Below are 16,819 nucleotides of genomic sequence, written 5' to 3' on the forward strand. Positions count from 1 at the left end.
CCAGATGTAGGGACCGATTCGGAGAAATCCGTGGACCGTGGACCACTTTTACTTTTCGAGCTGGCGGGCAAGTTCGGAACGAATTCGATTGCGTATATTTTACGATTTATCGCCAGCCGGTTGCGTGAGGAATTTATTTTCGGGCGGGGGTTTTCATATTCTTGACGAGACAGAAACTCACCGGTATGTTTTTCTAAAAATAGTACAATTAATTAACATTAACATTAATATTTTAACGTAGGTAATGCCAAAAACGCCTAGTTCATAAGATTTTGCGGTTGTAACCTCGGTTGTATTGTAACTGATTATTATAAAAAAATATAATTAAACTGTGTTTTATTTAGATAATTAATAATTCGGTAAAAATGCAGAAAAAAATTGGAGAAGCCGCTGTTTTTTCTGAAGCGAAATGTTGACAAAATTAAAAAATTGAATTAAAGCAATCCGAAATAAAACAATTAAACAAAAATACGTATTAAAATATTTTTTCTGATACATTTTACTGGAATAAACTTCAATGAGTATGAAAGTGGCACATTTTTACAAAATTTATACAGGATGTCCCAGAAATAATAATCTAATAAAGGTTTTTTCTAAAACCTCTTGGTTTTTAAGATAATTTCAATGTTTAAATTTAAGCAGAAAAGTAGGAATTTGTAAAAAAAAATTCAAGATAGTTTCATAAATAATCATAAAGCAGTCTCATACATTACTCCGATATTGTTTAGAACAAAGTTGTTGCTTTTTATAAGCTTTTATTTAACTTGCAATGTATGTATGTTTGTTCGGGTGGTATCTTGCAACTCAATTTTGAAGCAGATATCCTCAACCGATTGAGTTGAAATTTTGTATACACGTTCAGTTTGGATGACCATGCATGGTTAACTGTGTAACGTCATTCTAAATCCAACATGGCGGCACATGCAAGATGGCGGACTAATTATTTTTTCAATACACTCCTACATTATGGGTATCAAATGAAAGGGCTTGCTAAGAATAACTCGAAAAATAAAGTGACGTCACTCTAAATTCAATATGGCGGACTTCTAAAGCTTGAAACTCAATTTTGAAGCAGATATCTTCAACCGATTGAGCTAAAATTTTGTATACACATTCGGTTTGGCTGACAATACATGATTAGCTGTGTGACGTTATGTAGGGTAAAATCATTAGAAGGTCTCCTTATTGAAGGGCTAGACTGTTCGAAATTAACCGGCAAACGACCTTGCAATAATGATGCGTTGATTGAGATGAACAGACTGAGGAACGTGTCCAGCGATAACTAAAAAGTAAAAAATAAATTAAAAGTAAAAAAACCTTTTTAAAAAACAAGCTTTTATTTAAACGCGCAAAAAAAAATAAACTTTAACTTTAAAACTTTTACAAAGTAAATACGAGTACTTAAATCTCGCGACAAGCTTTTATAACATATAAATTGTGTAATGACGTTTTAAGTTGATGGTAAAAGTTTTAAAGTTAAAGTTTATTTTTTTCTTTTTAGCGCATCTAAATAAAAGCTTGTTTTTTAAAAAGGTTTTTTTACTTTTAATTTATTATGTTTTATGTTCAAAATTTCGGCACTTATTTCTGGAACACCCTGTATATTCGGGATGGGGAATAATAGGATAAATGTTTTAATGATTTTTGGCAGTTTGCAGACTATCTTTAGTCCTCAAAACGTTCATATTTTGTGTACTGAAAATTTGTTTTTTAGTTTCATGGAGATATGTACAGTTGATGCTGTTTCATTAAATTTTGCCTATGTTTCACTTAAACTAAGTATGCCCTTAAAATATTTTAGTTGACTTGCTTAACAGAAACAAATTATTGAAAATCGTAGCAGCTATGAAATATTTAGCCTACCTAGTTTCCTTGGACACTACACGTAACAAGGATAATTACTAGTGACTGTGAAAACCTTGAAAAATAAGGAGGAAAAAAATCAGAGAATTTATTAGAAAAAATTCAGGAAAATTTTGAACTATTATCATTTTTAGATTTTTAATAAAAATCCTGAAATTTACGAACTTTTTACTATTTTCTGCTATGGAAGAATTAAAAATTGTTAAGAAACTCTGCATCAAATAATAATTGTTTTGAATGCAGATATTTATGCAACGTATTCTTTTTTTTTACAATTTATACGATTTTAAACTAGAGGTATTTTCTCAGTTTCTAGACCAAGGGTCGGCAACTGGCGGACCGCGGTCCAGGTCCGGACCGCGGAAGGTAAAATACTGGACCGCCAAAAATTTTTTGAAAGTATAAATTAATCAAATAAATTATTTAAAAAATGTTTTTACGTTTAAGTGCCAATCTTATCATTTTTTCTAGTATTTTACAATTGTGTGAGTGTTTTGAGTTCTTAATTAGTAAGCAGATTAAATTTGAGTCCAAATTAAAATAAAAAAATAAGAAATATGAATTTCTGGAATTTTTCTGGACCTCGTTAAAAATTTTCAAAAGTATCCGGACCCTACCTAAAATTACTTGCCGACCCCTGTTCTAGACCAAAAATATTACGGCCATTCCAAATTTACTAGTTTTCTGTTGACTATAATTAGCCGAATGTCTATTAGCACGCGGCGTTTTTCAAATGCGGCAATTACAGGGTCACGTGGACGCCTATTAGCTATATTTAAAAAAAACGCCGGCCTTGCGTTTTAAAATTCCAAGTTCAGCTGCCTACGTGTATATCTCTAATTATCATTGGCGCGATGATTCGCGAGGCAACGTTTAACAGCGATAAAAAACTTCCTACATACTAATAACGCTTAATAAAGACCGTACTTGAACCCAGATTTTAGGCAAAACCTTGAATACGGTTTTTATACGTTCGAAAGCTGTTCACAGCGCCTACTCGATGTGGAGTGTTCGCTCTCCCCGCGCCCCCCGCGCCTCCCCTGCCCCGGCGCTCGGACATTGACATTAGAATAACCGACCTTCAACCTCCATTTCGCACAACAGAACCCCAGGTAGAGGAGGCTCGCAGGCACAAAGAGCGCAATTCCGTCGTCTGGAAAGGAGCGATTTCCCGAAAAAAAAAAAAACCCGCCCCAACCGCCGGGTGTCCCATTACACCCTTGAAAGCGTTTCCGGGTGCTTAATTCTACCGCAAAAATACCAAGGTAAACATTATATAAAACGCGGTCCGTTTCCGCGTTCAACGTTTCGCCAAGGTTTCCATTCAATACCGAGTCCTTAGTGCTGGTTAGCGAATAGGTGATAATTTCGCAGGCTTACCTTGCATCCCTCGCAGGAGTGCACCCCGTAGTGGAACCCTGAGGCCTTGTCGCCGCACACACGGCACAGCACGGTGGTGCCGTCGAATTCTGCAACAAAAAAAAATCAATTGAACTATGATGTCACCGCAGAGAACGTGGCGAGAAAAGAAAGCAGTGCTTTCTCCGGCGATGCAGCAGCTCGCGGTGTTACATCACCGGGAGAAAGTGGTACGCCAGTGCATAAAGACAATTACGTAACTTAGGTGTGAGAGCATCTGTGCTCCGCTGATCGACAATTATTTCTACCTGTTAAAAGACACCCAGATCGACCGTTGGAATTTTTAACACAAGGATATTGCGTGCACGGTTTCGGTTTTGACCGATAATAAGGGTTCATTCGTTCCTAATCTGCTCGAATGATAATTTTTAATTTTAAACAGAGATATACGTTTAAACAAACACTGGAAATGTTTATGGTTTGGATTTAAAAATAAAAATCAACGCCCAAGCTTTAGAAATATTTAAAATTGTCGCAGTTATTGTTTAGTGTTTTATAAACAGTTTTATACCTAGGTTTAAGGCAGGTTCTCTATGGTTTGAGGAAATGGTGGATAAATCCGTGAGGTTGGCGGTGGTGGACTCCGGAACCTGGGGGTTGGCGTGAACGTTGTCCGGCGACAGAATCATGTTGAAAAATCACTGGTACCGCGTAATCACAATAAAAAAAATATGCAACAAATCACAACTGGCGAGCGCTCATAGTACACAGACAATTAAAAGCACATGGGTGAGTAGTAGCATTGACACTGAACAGAACAACCACCGGTTGCAAGTCCAAGAGCAGGCGAAGAACTGACGATAGTGAAAGTCCCGGTACCAACTGGGCCTCTCGAAGCCGGCGTATAGTAAATATTAGCCGCACTACCTGAAGGGCGACATACGATTCTCGACCATTTGGTGCGGCTCGGGCGCGGGGAGGAAGATTTTAGCAGGAGAACCGCGAACTTGTCGAGTTCATCGCATTTTCAAGTTGGAGGTCACTGACAACAATGCCGCGGAGAGCCAATAGCGGCCCGACTGAGCCGCGGCTATTGGCTCAGACGGCTTAGGCCCCACCTGGAAGTAGGGGGGGCCTTTGCCGAGGAAGGAAGTTCATCGACACGAACCTTGACTGAATTACCCAGACAAGCGTTCAACGCAACGGCCAAGGACGCACCAATTGCGCACTCACTCTCGCAGCTCATCGAAATCAAAATATATCAGTTCCTTTCACTTGATTTTTTGGTGACCACATCTCGTATTTGTTGCGATTTTTGTTTACACCGCGCCTCGTCCCGTCCCGACGAACGTCGCACCGACCACGGGGACCGAGAATATCGCGTACCGTGATTTGCATAAACACACGATTAATTACGGTATCCTTTTCGGCGTCGCCACAAATAACTCCTGGTCGGTGCCATAAAAGAGCAAAACGAACGCGGATTATTCGTGGGATGCCTTAGAAATTGCGCGTTGACATATCGGGAATTATCCACATTTATGTTGTTAGATAACGAGAACACGATGGCGTTGAGATACGTACAGGGTGGCCCAAATAACGCCATCCCACTATCTAGCTTATTTGAAGTGTAAGAGAATAACAAAAATTACCTACGTTAATTTACAATTTATTAAAAAGAGCAGGAAAGTAAATGATGAGTGTCAGTTTGCACCAATTTCTACGAGCGATTATGGTTTCATAATTTCCCTAGCGTGCAACACTTTGTTTTCCACGAAGGCGCTATTTGCAGTTCACTGGAAAGCCTCCCGTACAACAACCCCGGCCAGGATCGATGAAAGTAATTTTAATATAATTGCGTCGCGGGCAGTGACCGCCGTTTAAGCCGGCGGAGAGAAATTAAAAAAAAATCGATCCCTGGGTGATTCCTTGCAGCGAAACGTATCGCGATCGTCAGGAACAAATGTATAGTTATTCGTAGGTTAGTACTGTTCATTATTTGACAGCTTTTTGACAGCAAGTCGGCGATAGTAGTGTAATTTATTGTACAGAGTGAATTAAAAAAAAAGAAGGGCATAGCTGCTCAATGTTGTCAAAAATTGTACTTTTTGCGGATTTCTTCATTTAAACCGACAGTATGGACAAAATTAAGTAGCACCTCGTAGGAAAAAGATAAAAAAAAGAAATATAGCGTTTTAAAGTTTAGGTGGAACAGATTAAGGGAAATATAATCATATTTCACCAGCACCCCATTTACACCCTCAAAATTGAGCCCAAAATTATAATTTTGGGAAAAAATTTACATTTCTTGCTCTCTCGTTTGAATTTTTTTTTTTTCAAATGATACAAATCATTTTTTTATAGTTTTTGAGGGGAGGAATACGATTCTATTGTTTAAATTGAGCTAAAAAAATTTAGAACCCTTAAATTTACGAATATTTCAGTTTATGATGTTTTTAGCTCTGATTTCCGCTCTTATGCATCGATTTGCTTGAAATTTGGACAGTAGGTGGGGAATAGCTCAGGAAACAAATACACCTTATGCTGATATATATTTTTACCCTGGGGTTTCTACCCCTTTGTAGGGGTTGAAAATAAATTTTGTCAAAATAATCCCGGGAATCTATAGAGCAACTAATTTCAAGCAAAAAACGTTTCATACAATTTTTTTACCTTTAACCAAACCACTACTTTTTGAGTTATTTGCGATTGAAAACTCAAATTTTTATTTGAAATTGACAAATTTTATTTTCAGCCCCTACAAAGGGGTAGAAACCATCCCCAGGGTAAACATATATATCAATATAGGGTGTATTTAGTTTCTTGAGCTATTCCCCACCTACTGTCCAAATTTGAAGCAAATCGATGCATAAAAGTGGAAATCAGAGCTAAAAACATCTTAAAACTGAAATATTCATAAATTTTTTTTTCTACAAAACTGTTAAAAGTAACTTACTTTTAACAAGCGTGTCAAAAAATGACATTTTTAACATCAAAAATGACAATTAAAAAGCCCACTTTTAACAGTTTTGTAGAAAAAATAGTGTATGATATACGTGTTAAAAGTGATTTTATTTTGTTCGTGAAGTTAAAAAACTCGCTACGCTCGTTTTTTAATCATCTTCACTCACAAAATAAAATCATACTTTTAACACGTATATCATAAATAGCTATTAGCTCAATTTAAACAATGGATTCTTATTCCTCATCTCAAAAACTATAAAGAAAAGTTTTGTATCATCTCAAAAAAAATGTAAACTTTTTCCAAAATTATAATTTTAGTTCTCAATTTTGAGGGTGTAAATGGGGTGCTGGTGAAATGTGATTATTTTCCCTTAATCTGTCCCACCTAAGCTTTAAAACGCTATTTTCCTTTTTTTTATCTTTTTTCTACGAGGCCCTACTTAATTTTGTCCAAGTGAATTATAGTGCGGCACTTTGATCTCATTCTGACGTTTTTGGTGTCCTTGGATAGAGAGGAGTGATCAGGGCCGTAACAAGAATATTTTACATGTATACAAAAGAATTTTAAAAAAAGATAGTAACTGTGATAAACATAATTTAAAAATTACTAATTTGGAAAATTGGCTATAATTTTCGCGATCTTTTTCTAATCATCTTAGGTAGTTTTAGAGCAACTTTAACGTAATATAATAATTGTATAAAGCGTTTGTGTTTACTGATGCTTATAACGCTAACGAGATTCTCAAATAAAAGGTCTAATTCTCTCTAATAATTAACATAATTACATTTTACATAAAAATGTTAGTTGATTGAATTAATATTGACAAAATCCTTGAAAATTATTTTTGTATCGTGCTCCTTACAATTTCTTAACGTTAATCGTTACACATGTATTTTATATTTTTATTATTATACCTGTACAAGTATAGGTACATATTTTACAAAGCAATATGATAATTTATTTAATTCCAAGATGAATTTTCTTGTGTAGGAAATATGCAGGCCCGGGTTTAGGGGAGGGGGGGCTACGTGGGCTATAACGTCAGGCCTCGGCAAGATCTTTTTTTTTAGAATCAAACCAAAAAGTGTGAAATTTTATATTGTTTGGTCCTACGTAGACTTGTAGCCCTGGACCTCACCATAGGTTAATCCGGCCCTGGAAATATGGCCCGAAATATTTCTTTGTAAAAATTATTGTGTTATTTATATCTTGTATTATGTATAAATCTATGTACTACAGTCAAACGGAATACATTTTGTAAGCAATTTTAAAATCTTTGTTTACAAAAAACATCTCTTCAAATAGGTGTTTACATACTTTTAAACTGTACATATTATTTTTACGATTTAATAGTAAGCACGCTACAAACAATAACTAAACAAATAAATAAGTAACGTTCTGTTCATTCACTATATAAATGTGATTCAATTTATGTAACGGCAGACAATGAACTCTGTGTAAGAGGCGAGGGATAGAATTGTTGTCACTTTCTACAAACGCTTCTAATATATACGCACCTTCCCTGCATTCCAAGCCACTAATCACTTCGTATACGCACCGAACCTATTCATGCAGTTTAGAGAAAGCTGGATACGATGTTTGGAGTAAAATTAAACAACCGTTATTATGTTTATCTGGATTGGACGACGGAGAAAGACGATTTATGGTAGCAACGGATTCGTTACGAAACGAGTTACAAGGATTGCGTTTGGAGGTTGTTTTTGTAATTTCGTAATTGTAAAAGGGCAATTAATAATTAGATTTTATTTATGTAAGGTAACACCTGCTCGTAATTATACGGAACGATCTACAATTTTTTTATTCACTGGATACTTATTCATATTTAAATTCGAATGTGGCAAAATTAGAACGTGTTGTCATAATATAAGAAAAATTATGAAAAGTGGTTATTTTTCATGAAAAATGTCCCTATTGTAAAACAGGACGACAAAAAAATAGTGCACCTAATTTTGGAGTAGATGATCCTGTTCAAAATAAGAAAAAATATTTCTATGAATATATAGGGTGTTTAGAGAAAAAGTGTCATACATTATGGGCTGATAGAACTTTAAGAAATAAGACAATTTTTTCCTGTTGGTCGTGAGGTCGAAAGGCCGAAAAAATTTGTTTAATCTAGCTTCGGCTGATTTTCTTACCTATTGATTTCATTTTAAAATTGTATTTTACAAGGGAAATATTAAATTTTCTCTTCGAGTACATATCAAATATATTACTCTGTTAAGCTAACTCAAATAAATTCAAATTCAATTTTTTTTTCCTAAAGGATCCTATGGATTGAAGTCAAACAGTGTCAAATATCTAGTACATAGCTCGTGATTAATAATGATCCAAAATAAAATTAAAATAAAAAATGATGCGATTCTATGGTTGTCGTGCGTTGTCTTTGTCTATTTCCATCGTCCCCAGTAGGTCATCTCGTGGCGTGGTGTATGGCGTGTAGTGTTGGACAAATATCCGTTATCAGGTTATTTTGGTGACAAAATAGTGGTTTGATTACAATAACAAAAATATATTAAGTCTGGATTAATATTTGGTTAAATAAACTGATAGTTAGGTTGTTACCTATACTTACTTACGTATCTACACTGTAAAATAATTTCATTTTACTCAATATCTTGAGTGAAATTTTCACTCTGTTAGTATGAGTACAACTGACTGTAAGTGAAACTATTGCATCAGAAATGAGTGAGTTTTACTCAAATCCTGGTTAATACTGCTAACTATCAATTGAGCGACTTTTGACTCTATTCTGAGTATATAAAACTAATTTAGAGTTGACTTTTTCTCTATTATTGAGTCATTTTTTACTCAGACTTGGTTTTTATTTAACTAAATATTGAGCGAAAAAAATAAATCACTCATAAAGATTAATTAGGATATACAGTGTTGAAATTAATTCACTTCGCGGGGCCTCCTCCTGTCCTGGCTGAGACCCGCCAACTGAGACCCGCCGCAGCCAGCTAAGGCCTGTTCTTCTGGCGATCACTCTTTTCTGGAGCATCTAACGAACAGAAGTAATATGTAAATGGTGCCATCTTCACTGCGCCATTCCAATATTCCAATTCCAAGACTGACTAAAAAATTACTCAATATCAGTTCAATAATTTTGAGAATAAGTCTACTCTTAATTGCTTTTGCATACTCAGAATAGAGTCAAAAGTCACTCACTTAATAGTTAGCAGAAACTCGGATTTGACTAAAATTCATTCACTTCTGTCGCAATAGCTTCACTCATAAAATTTTAGTTGTACTCATACTAATAATCGGGTGTGTACAGAAATAGGTACATTATTGAGTAAAATTGAGTGAATATTTTTTAACAGTGTTTAAAAATTTGATTACACTGTGATTATTTTTTTAAATTGTGAGGATATTACTAACAAATTATAGAATTTCTTAAAATTGTGTTGTATGAAAATTTGATACATTTTGTTTCTGGCAATATTTTAGGAACAATTGTGTACATTTTTATGACACTGTTTTCTGTGTGTACCCGGCATAATATTAATAGAACAAAATTATATAAAAAACACAAAAATTTTTGCAAAAAAAATGACATTTTGATACGACTGAAGTAGGTATCTTTTACCAAATTTCATTTGATTAGATTTTTTTTAAAGATTTAATTTAAATTAACTCAATACCTTCATAACAAAGTAAACAAAGCGCAAGCTAATAATAAAATACATATTTCTGAAACATCTTTTCGTCAAGGAAACGTGGCGCATGAGCAATAATTGCAAGGGCGCACCTCGAAGACATATTTCCAAAATGCATCACAGTCCATCGCCAGATAGTAAAAGTGAAACCATATAAACCCATAAACATAAAATTTATTGAACCCCGGCCTAGTGAAAGTCAAATCGGGCGCAGGGCCGATGGTCGTAAACGCTCCAATAAAAGCCAAAGGGTTGCAAGCAGTCGCAATAAATTCGGAATCCGGCCCCTGTCGTCGCCAGGATATGAAACAACGCGAGGACAACGGCGGTAGTAGGGGGGGGGGGGGTCAGTACACCCGGGCAGGGTGCATCGCTCACTTTATTAGTTTCGTCTAATAATTTCGGCCGTTTGGCCTTGAACGTATAATGACCAAATTTAATCAGCTATTCAAGGCCGGGAGCCAACAACCTCTTGTTCATCGGGTGCCGGGTGTCATTGGTTTGATGTCACTAATTTACATTTTTCGAAGGTAGGAGGAAGTAACAAAGGCCTCTCCGAGAATTTATTATTTCGGTATACTTACGTAACCATCCAAATATAAATAACGAGCGTTCAAATAAAAACGTGGTCAAGTTGGTTCTGAAAATTTGGACGTAGGGCGTAGCATATAGCAAATGAACTTAAACGTCATCTGTCAAAGCGCTATATCGCCGCTATCAATTTGAATATTTTCGTTTTAAAAAGCGTTTAAAATGGTGTTTTCTCAAGAACAAAAAGTGTTTATCATAGAGTCCTACTTTAGAAATGGACGCAAGATTGATGGAATATGGAAGTATTCTATTGAGGAATGTTTCATAGAATTTCAAAATCAAAATCAATTTCCCGGCGTTGTTCAGTACAAAATATTTCAAAGTGCAGTTCAGCGTTGTGTTAATGTTTTTCGTGAAACGGGCAGTGTAACAAGAAAAGAAGGAAGCGGCCGACCTAAAAAGCGGACTGAAGAATTAAAAGAAAATGTCCAACAAATAATGGAAAATGCGCCAAGAACTTCTGTACGTGTTTTATCACAAATGGTGGGATTATCAGTCGGTACCTGCCACACAGTGTTAAAAAAAGATTTGCGTTTGTTCTCCTATCGTTTAACTTGTCAGCAAGAACTTCTTGAAGTTGATTTTCCGCGACGGGCTGTATTTTGTGAACGGTTTTTAAACAACTACGGTGAACTTCATAATATCACCTTTTTTTCTGATGAAGCCTGGTTTCATTTAAGTGGTTACGTAAACTCACAGAATATGAGAATGTGGTCTTCTGAAAAACCACATAACTTTTTTGTCGAGGGCCCTCTACACGCTCAAAAAATTGGAGTTCGGTTTGCTCTCAATCGAAGGAGGATTTATGGACCTATTTGTTTTTAATGGTACTCTTACTGCGCAAAGGTATAGAGAAGAAGTTATCACTCCTTTTGTTAACCAGCTGGAAGAAAACGAAATTACAAACTTTTACTTTCAACAAGATGGCGCAAGGGCACATACGGCAGGCGAGACGATGAATATGTTGAGGGAAGTTTTCCAAAATCGACTAATAAGTCTCAATGCTGAACATGAATTTCCACCGAGGTCATGTGATATTACGCCGTGTGATTTCTTTTTGTGGCCTTACCTTAAAAACACTATTTTTGAACTGCCTTTTCCTGATTTAAACCATCTGCAAGCTCGACTTATAGACAAGATTCGTGAAATTAACAATACCCGAGCATCTTAGAAAATGTCTTTAATTCTTTGAGGAAGCAGCTGCTTTAATTTATTGTTATAACAAGGAGGGGGACACTTTCCGCAGCTCCTTTAATTGTTTGTTATTGTTATCACGATTATTCTTTAAAGTAAAGTTATATAGTCATTAACGTTATTGAAACTGACAGCTGCTATTCAGCTCGTTGAGAAATGAGGTTAAGTTGGTCGCTATAAGCTACTCCCTACGTCCAATGTGTCAGAGCCATCTTCGACCACGTTTTTATTTGAACGCTCGTTATAAATATTTATCTGTTTATTTGCGCTAGGCAGTCGATAAACACATTTATGGAGTTAAAAACGCAAAGAAAAATTCGCAACAATGGCGATAATTTATTACTTTGTTGTAGGGATATTGACGGTTCGAACAAATTCGAAAATTGTTTTCTAAAAAGTCTTATCAAAGGGGTTAGATACCTTTTGCATCCCAAGATTTCTGGTATCGATTCCATTTGCTAAGATTTTTTAGAAAACATTTTTGAATTAATTTGTTTAAAATACAATAAAAAATACAAAAAATTAAAAAAGACAGAAGACGAAAAAAATACTAAAACTAAACATAAAATATTGTATCTAAAACTGACAATTAACTAAAATTTTCTATCAACTTTGTAGATACACAAGTTTGGCCATTTAGCATTATTTTAAATTTTGGAAATCCGTTTTTGTTTAATTTCAGCCTTGTTTGAGGTGAGATTGAAAAAAGAAGAACACTTTCTCATGGCCACATTTTTCCCTCTATCGAATGGCATAATCAATTTTTATATGTAACGTTTCGTCTCTCCAGGACCATCATTAACTTCATTTTTTTAAATACGACCCTAGAAATTTTATTACATTTTTTGCAAACCTTCATGAGCCCTGATACTGTACTGCCTCAACCCGAACCAGATTCAGACGTTTTGTCTCGAAAAATTCATCTTCGGTGTATTTGTTCCAAATTTATCTAAATTTTTTATTTAGATTTCTTTGTTTATTGAATTATCTTACACTGTAAGTGTCGTTAGACCCTGTGAAATCCATCTAATTATTTAAACTCTTACCACCACGCATTAAAATAAAACGTCTTACTATTTAATAGTTGTCTGGAATGAAAAATGCAATTAAGTTTTATTTTCTTCATTTAAATTACTAACAAAATCTAAATCACTTCTGCTTGAAAATGAGTAAATAATACTAAAAAAACGCAGTAGCTGTTTTCTGTGTAAATAAAATCCAATTTTTAAAGTTCTGGTCTTAAATAGGTAATTGGAACAATGTCACACCCAGAAATATGGGGCTGAATTTAACTTAAACTCCAATTTTACTCGCCCCTAAATAAGTTTTATTCTTAGTTATCATTAGAAATCAGAATCAGAAATGGCTAATGTGGTATTTTATTCAAACAAAAAGTGACACAACTATTCCTTTTGGGGTAAGAAAACCTAATGGTCCCCCATTTTGAATCTGCCATTTTGAATTTTGAAAATCCAATGCCAGATTTGTAATCAGGTTTCCTAAGAACCACCAGACTATGTCCTTTCAGTGATCTAAGTGAACTGTAACCGTTTTTTCGACAAGGAGAAGATTCGGGGTTCTTCGCACGCCATATTGGAACCGCCATTTTGAATTTTAAAACGTCAATAGTGAATTCATAATCGCACTTCCTAAAAACTCTAGACATTACTTCATGTGAAATGTAATCATTTTTTGCCGCAAAGAAAGATAGTTGGGGTTCCTCTTCCGCCATATTGGTTCCGCCATTTTAAATTTCAAAACTCCAATGGTAAATTTGTTATCAGAGAACCCAAAAGCCCTCGGACTTTAACCTTCAAGTGACCTGAAATCGTTATGGTACTGTTATATTGTACTGTGGGGCCATATTGGATCCGCCATTTTGAATTCCGTATTTCCGATGATAGATTCGTAATCAGCGAAACCAAAAACAGTCTAATCTATGCATAGGGGATATATTCCCCCATTTTTGAAAATTTTATCAATGTTTTTTCCTAAAACCATGAAGAAGAATTTTATAGGCGCCATATTTGATCCACCATATTGAATTTCTCAAAACGCCACTTTTCTTGTGAAAACCTCTTAACAAACATTTTCGGTTTGACGTAAAATGCCCCATATGTATATTTAATTAGATATTTACACTTTTGGTCGATTTTTTAATATACAAAGCGTTTATGTGAAACATATAATAGATATTTGTAAACTTTAATTTTATTTATTATATAAGTTTCTGTTTCCCAATTCCGCAGAGCTGGCTGTGCCTACAAACTGTAAAATTACCGATTGATACAACTTTTATGCTTACTTTTAACACGAAAAAAAAATCCAATTTCTCAACAAGATACATTTTGCAAGTAAGTTATTATACTTAAGGAGGAGCAAAAAACGAAAGGATTATAGCTATCTAACCGTTTGGGTGATGGGTAGATTAGGTTACACAAAGGCCTTTTGTCTTTTTTTTCAGGAAGGTAACTCAAGCCATGGCGAGGTAGGTTAAAAAGATATATTTTACAGAAACGCCGTTTTCTGACAGTTTGCGCTGCAACAAAGGAAGACCTCTGCACGTGGTGTTAACAATACAGACTTAGGGTAGGAAAAAAATGAATGAACGTGTGGGATTTGCGTTACCGCAGCGAATATTGGATAAATAAAAAGGAGCCAACTAACGCAACAATCAAATATTCCGCAAATATGTTTCTTTATTAGAGCGTATTTCCTCCTTTCCATAAGAATATTAGTTAGTTTTATTTTAAAACTCTGTTGATATGGTTTAATATTAACCCAGCTTAAATTAACAACTATAAAAGTTATATTAAATATTTCAAAAACTGTTAAACATTGTTTTCCAAACTTGCTGTCTTGATTAAAACTGTGAGTATCGAAGGACTTTAATAGTATGAGGATCGAAAGAAAAAGATACAATTTTTAATTCATCACCAACGTTCCGGTGTTATTTGACGCCATTTTCAGGGCTCAAAATATGATGGATCTTTGTCAATACCACATATATATTAACTTTTCAATGGTTACATAACTGGTACAGGTTAAATCAAATTTTGAGGCCTGAAGACGGTGTTAAATAACACCGAAACGTTGGCGAAGCATTAGAAATGGCGTATTTTTTTAAATTAATACTTAAGATCCTAATCCTACTAAAAGCCATTAATGATTACTTTTATAAACTTTGTATTACTTAGGTCTCCATAGCATTCAGAGTCAGAGCTACTCGTAGATATTTAACAATTCGGAAAAAAAACAGAAATCATTGGAAAAACTGTTTTTTCCGAAGAAAAAATAGAAAGGACTTCGAAATAAAGATCCTTCAAAAAATACTGTTTAAAATATTTTTTCAGATATATTTCGATGGAATAAACAAATTTATACAGGGTGGTGTTTAAGTAATGAGTCACAGGACAAGAGCGGGTTCTAGATATTCAAATATACCTGTATATCCCTTAGTTAACAATTTTAATGTATAGAATCCTCTCCTGAACTGTGCCCCTCACTTAAAGACCATAAATTTGCTCACAAAAAAAGAATGAATCAGAAATTGAAAGATAAGCATAGTACGCTAATTAAAACAGCAAAAGATACAAAATCCTAATTTTCCATAAGTCAACAACGAAAACAAATAAAATGTGACCGACATTTTGATTGAAAATAATATTTTTAATTAAATTTAATCGATATTCAACGTACTCACAAAAGTGAATTAAAAGTTTACATCTGGTGTTTCTGAGTCTTTTGATTATTATTATTTTTTAATATTATATTATTTATACAGGGTCGGAAAGTCCCCATGGTTCATCGTCCGTTACGTGAGAGCGATAAAGTAAGTCATAGAAATCCGTGCGATAGAGAAAGATGGCTATAATGAAGGCGTCTAATAGTCACCGCCCATTTCGCCCTTCCACAAATAAGAAGTGGATCTTATTTACGTAACAGCCGATGAACCATGGGGACTTTCCGACCCTGTATAGTAGTATATAGTGAATAGAATGCTATATTTGTCGCAGGCAGCTTACAAAACAACGAACAACCGCGGTCAGATTGTCAAATGTTTAAACCACCTGCTTGACTTGCTTACTGAAACATTTTAGTCGTTTTATAAAAGTCTTAAATTATGTTAGTCGTTTTGTAAAACGAAATGATAGTTTATAAATAAGTTTACATTCAATTTTGAAGGATTTTTAACAATTTCCATATTATAGTTTTACTCTTATATTTATTTATGTACCTCGGTACAATAAATCCGAAAAAATATTTAAGGCATTTTTAAATAAACGTACAAAATATTTTTAAAACAAAGGAAATTAAAACATTTTTGTTATGAATAATAAAATTCTACATTGTGTAAGTCTAAAGGAGGAAAACTAAAACAATAAACAAACATTCATGAAATTGAATTAATTAAAATAACCTGGGCAATTATTTGTAACAAACAAATAAAACCAGTTCAATCGAAACTAGATAAAAAACAAATAACAAATTTCAACCACTTCCTCTAAACTTAAGACTTTAAGAAATGTGCATGGTTGTAACTAAAAAGGTGTGAATTAATGAAAAGTAAAAATAATGCGCTAAAAAGAAAAAAAAAGGTCATAAAACCCATAATGTTGTGTACACCCCAAACCCACAAAGGGGTTGAACATGGCTTCCCTATAGAAATGCCATCCTAAGTTCCTTAACTTACCCCTTAAAATAAAAATTCCAATTAGGAATAAACCTCGCAACAAGCTCGCATAAGAACACGAACATACTGATTATACAGGGTGTAAGAAATTTGACTGCCATTACTTCAGCATGACATAGAGCAGCGGTATTCAAACTGTTTTCCGCGGAACCCTGGAGTTCCCCACGACCTCTATAGGGGTTCCGCGACAAAAATTCAAAATTTTGGAATTAACTATATCGATATTACAAAATTAAAAAAAATTATACTCTTACTTGAAACTAGTACTTATAAATATATCATATAAACAGAAAAAAATGTGTTCGAATGTGTTTTCTAGGTGTGGGGGTTTCTTAAAAAAAATTGAAATGTTGGTAGGGTTCCGCAAGTCGTAAAAGTTTGAAGACCGCTGAGATAGAGTAATCATAAATGAACAAAAAAGTTGTATATTACGGGGGCGTAATATTAAGTTTTCAAAATACAGCAAGTATTAAT

At 34.5% G+C, this 16,819-nt stretch overlaps 1 protein-coding gene across 2 annotated transcripts in view; it reads right to left on the reverse strand.

Annotated features, from left to right (window-relative positions):
* The window catches only part of LOC108904060 (ecdysone-inducible protein E75), a 198,874-nt gene that overhangs the window by 12,147 nt on the left and 169,908 nt on the right, over positions 1 to 16,819 (reverse strand). Inside the window, exons 1-2 of one of the 2 annotated variants that reach the window (XM_018706446.1) lie at positions 3,794 to 4,010; positions 3,244 to 3,332 (exon numbers count right to left, since the gene is read on the reverse strand). In XM_018706446.1, the coding sequence (XP_018561962.1) occupies positions 3,244 to 3,332; positions 3,794 to 3,911 (207 nt within the window). In that variant the 5' untranslated portion in view covers positions 3,912 to 4,010. Of the gene's footprint in view, positions 1 to 3,243; positions 3,333 to 3,793; positions 4,011 to 16,819 lie in introns of those variants that run through there. The other variant, XM_018706445.2, reaches the window with a different exon arrangement.

Source organism: Anoplophora glabripennis, unplaced genomic scaffold, assembly GCF_000390285.2.
Source record: "Anoplophora glabripennis isolate ALB-LARVAE unplaced genomic scaffold, Agla_2.0 scaffold14, whole genome shotgun sequence".
Lineage (NCBI taxonomy): Eukaryota > Metazoa > Arthropoda > Insecta > Coleoptera > Cerambycidae > Anoplophora > Anoplophora glabripennis.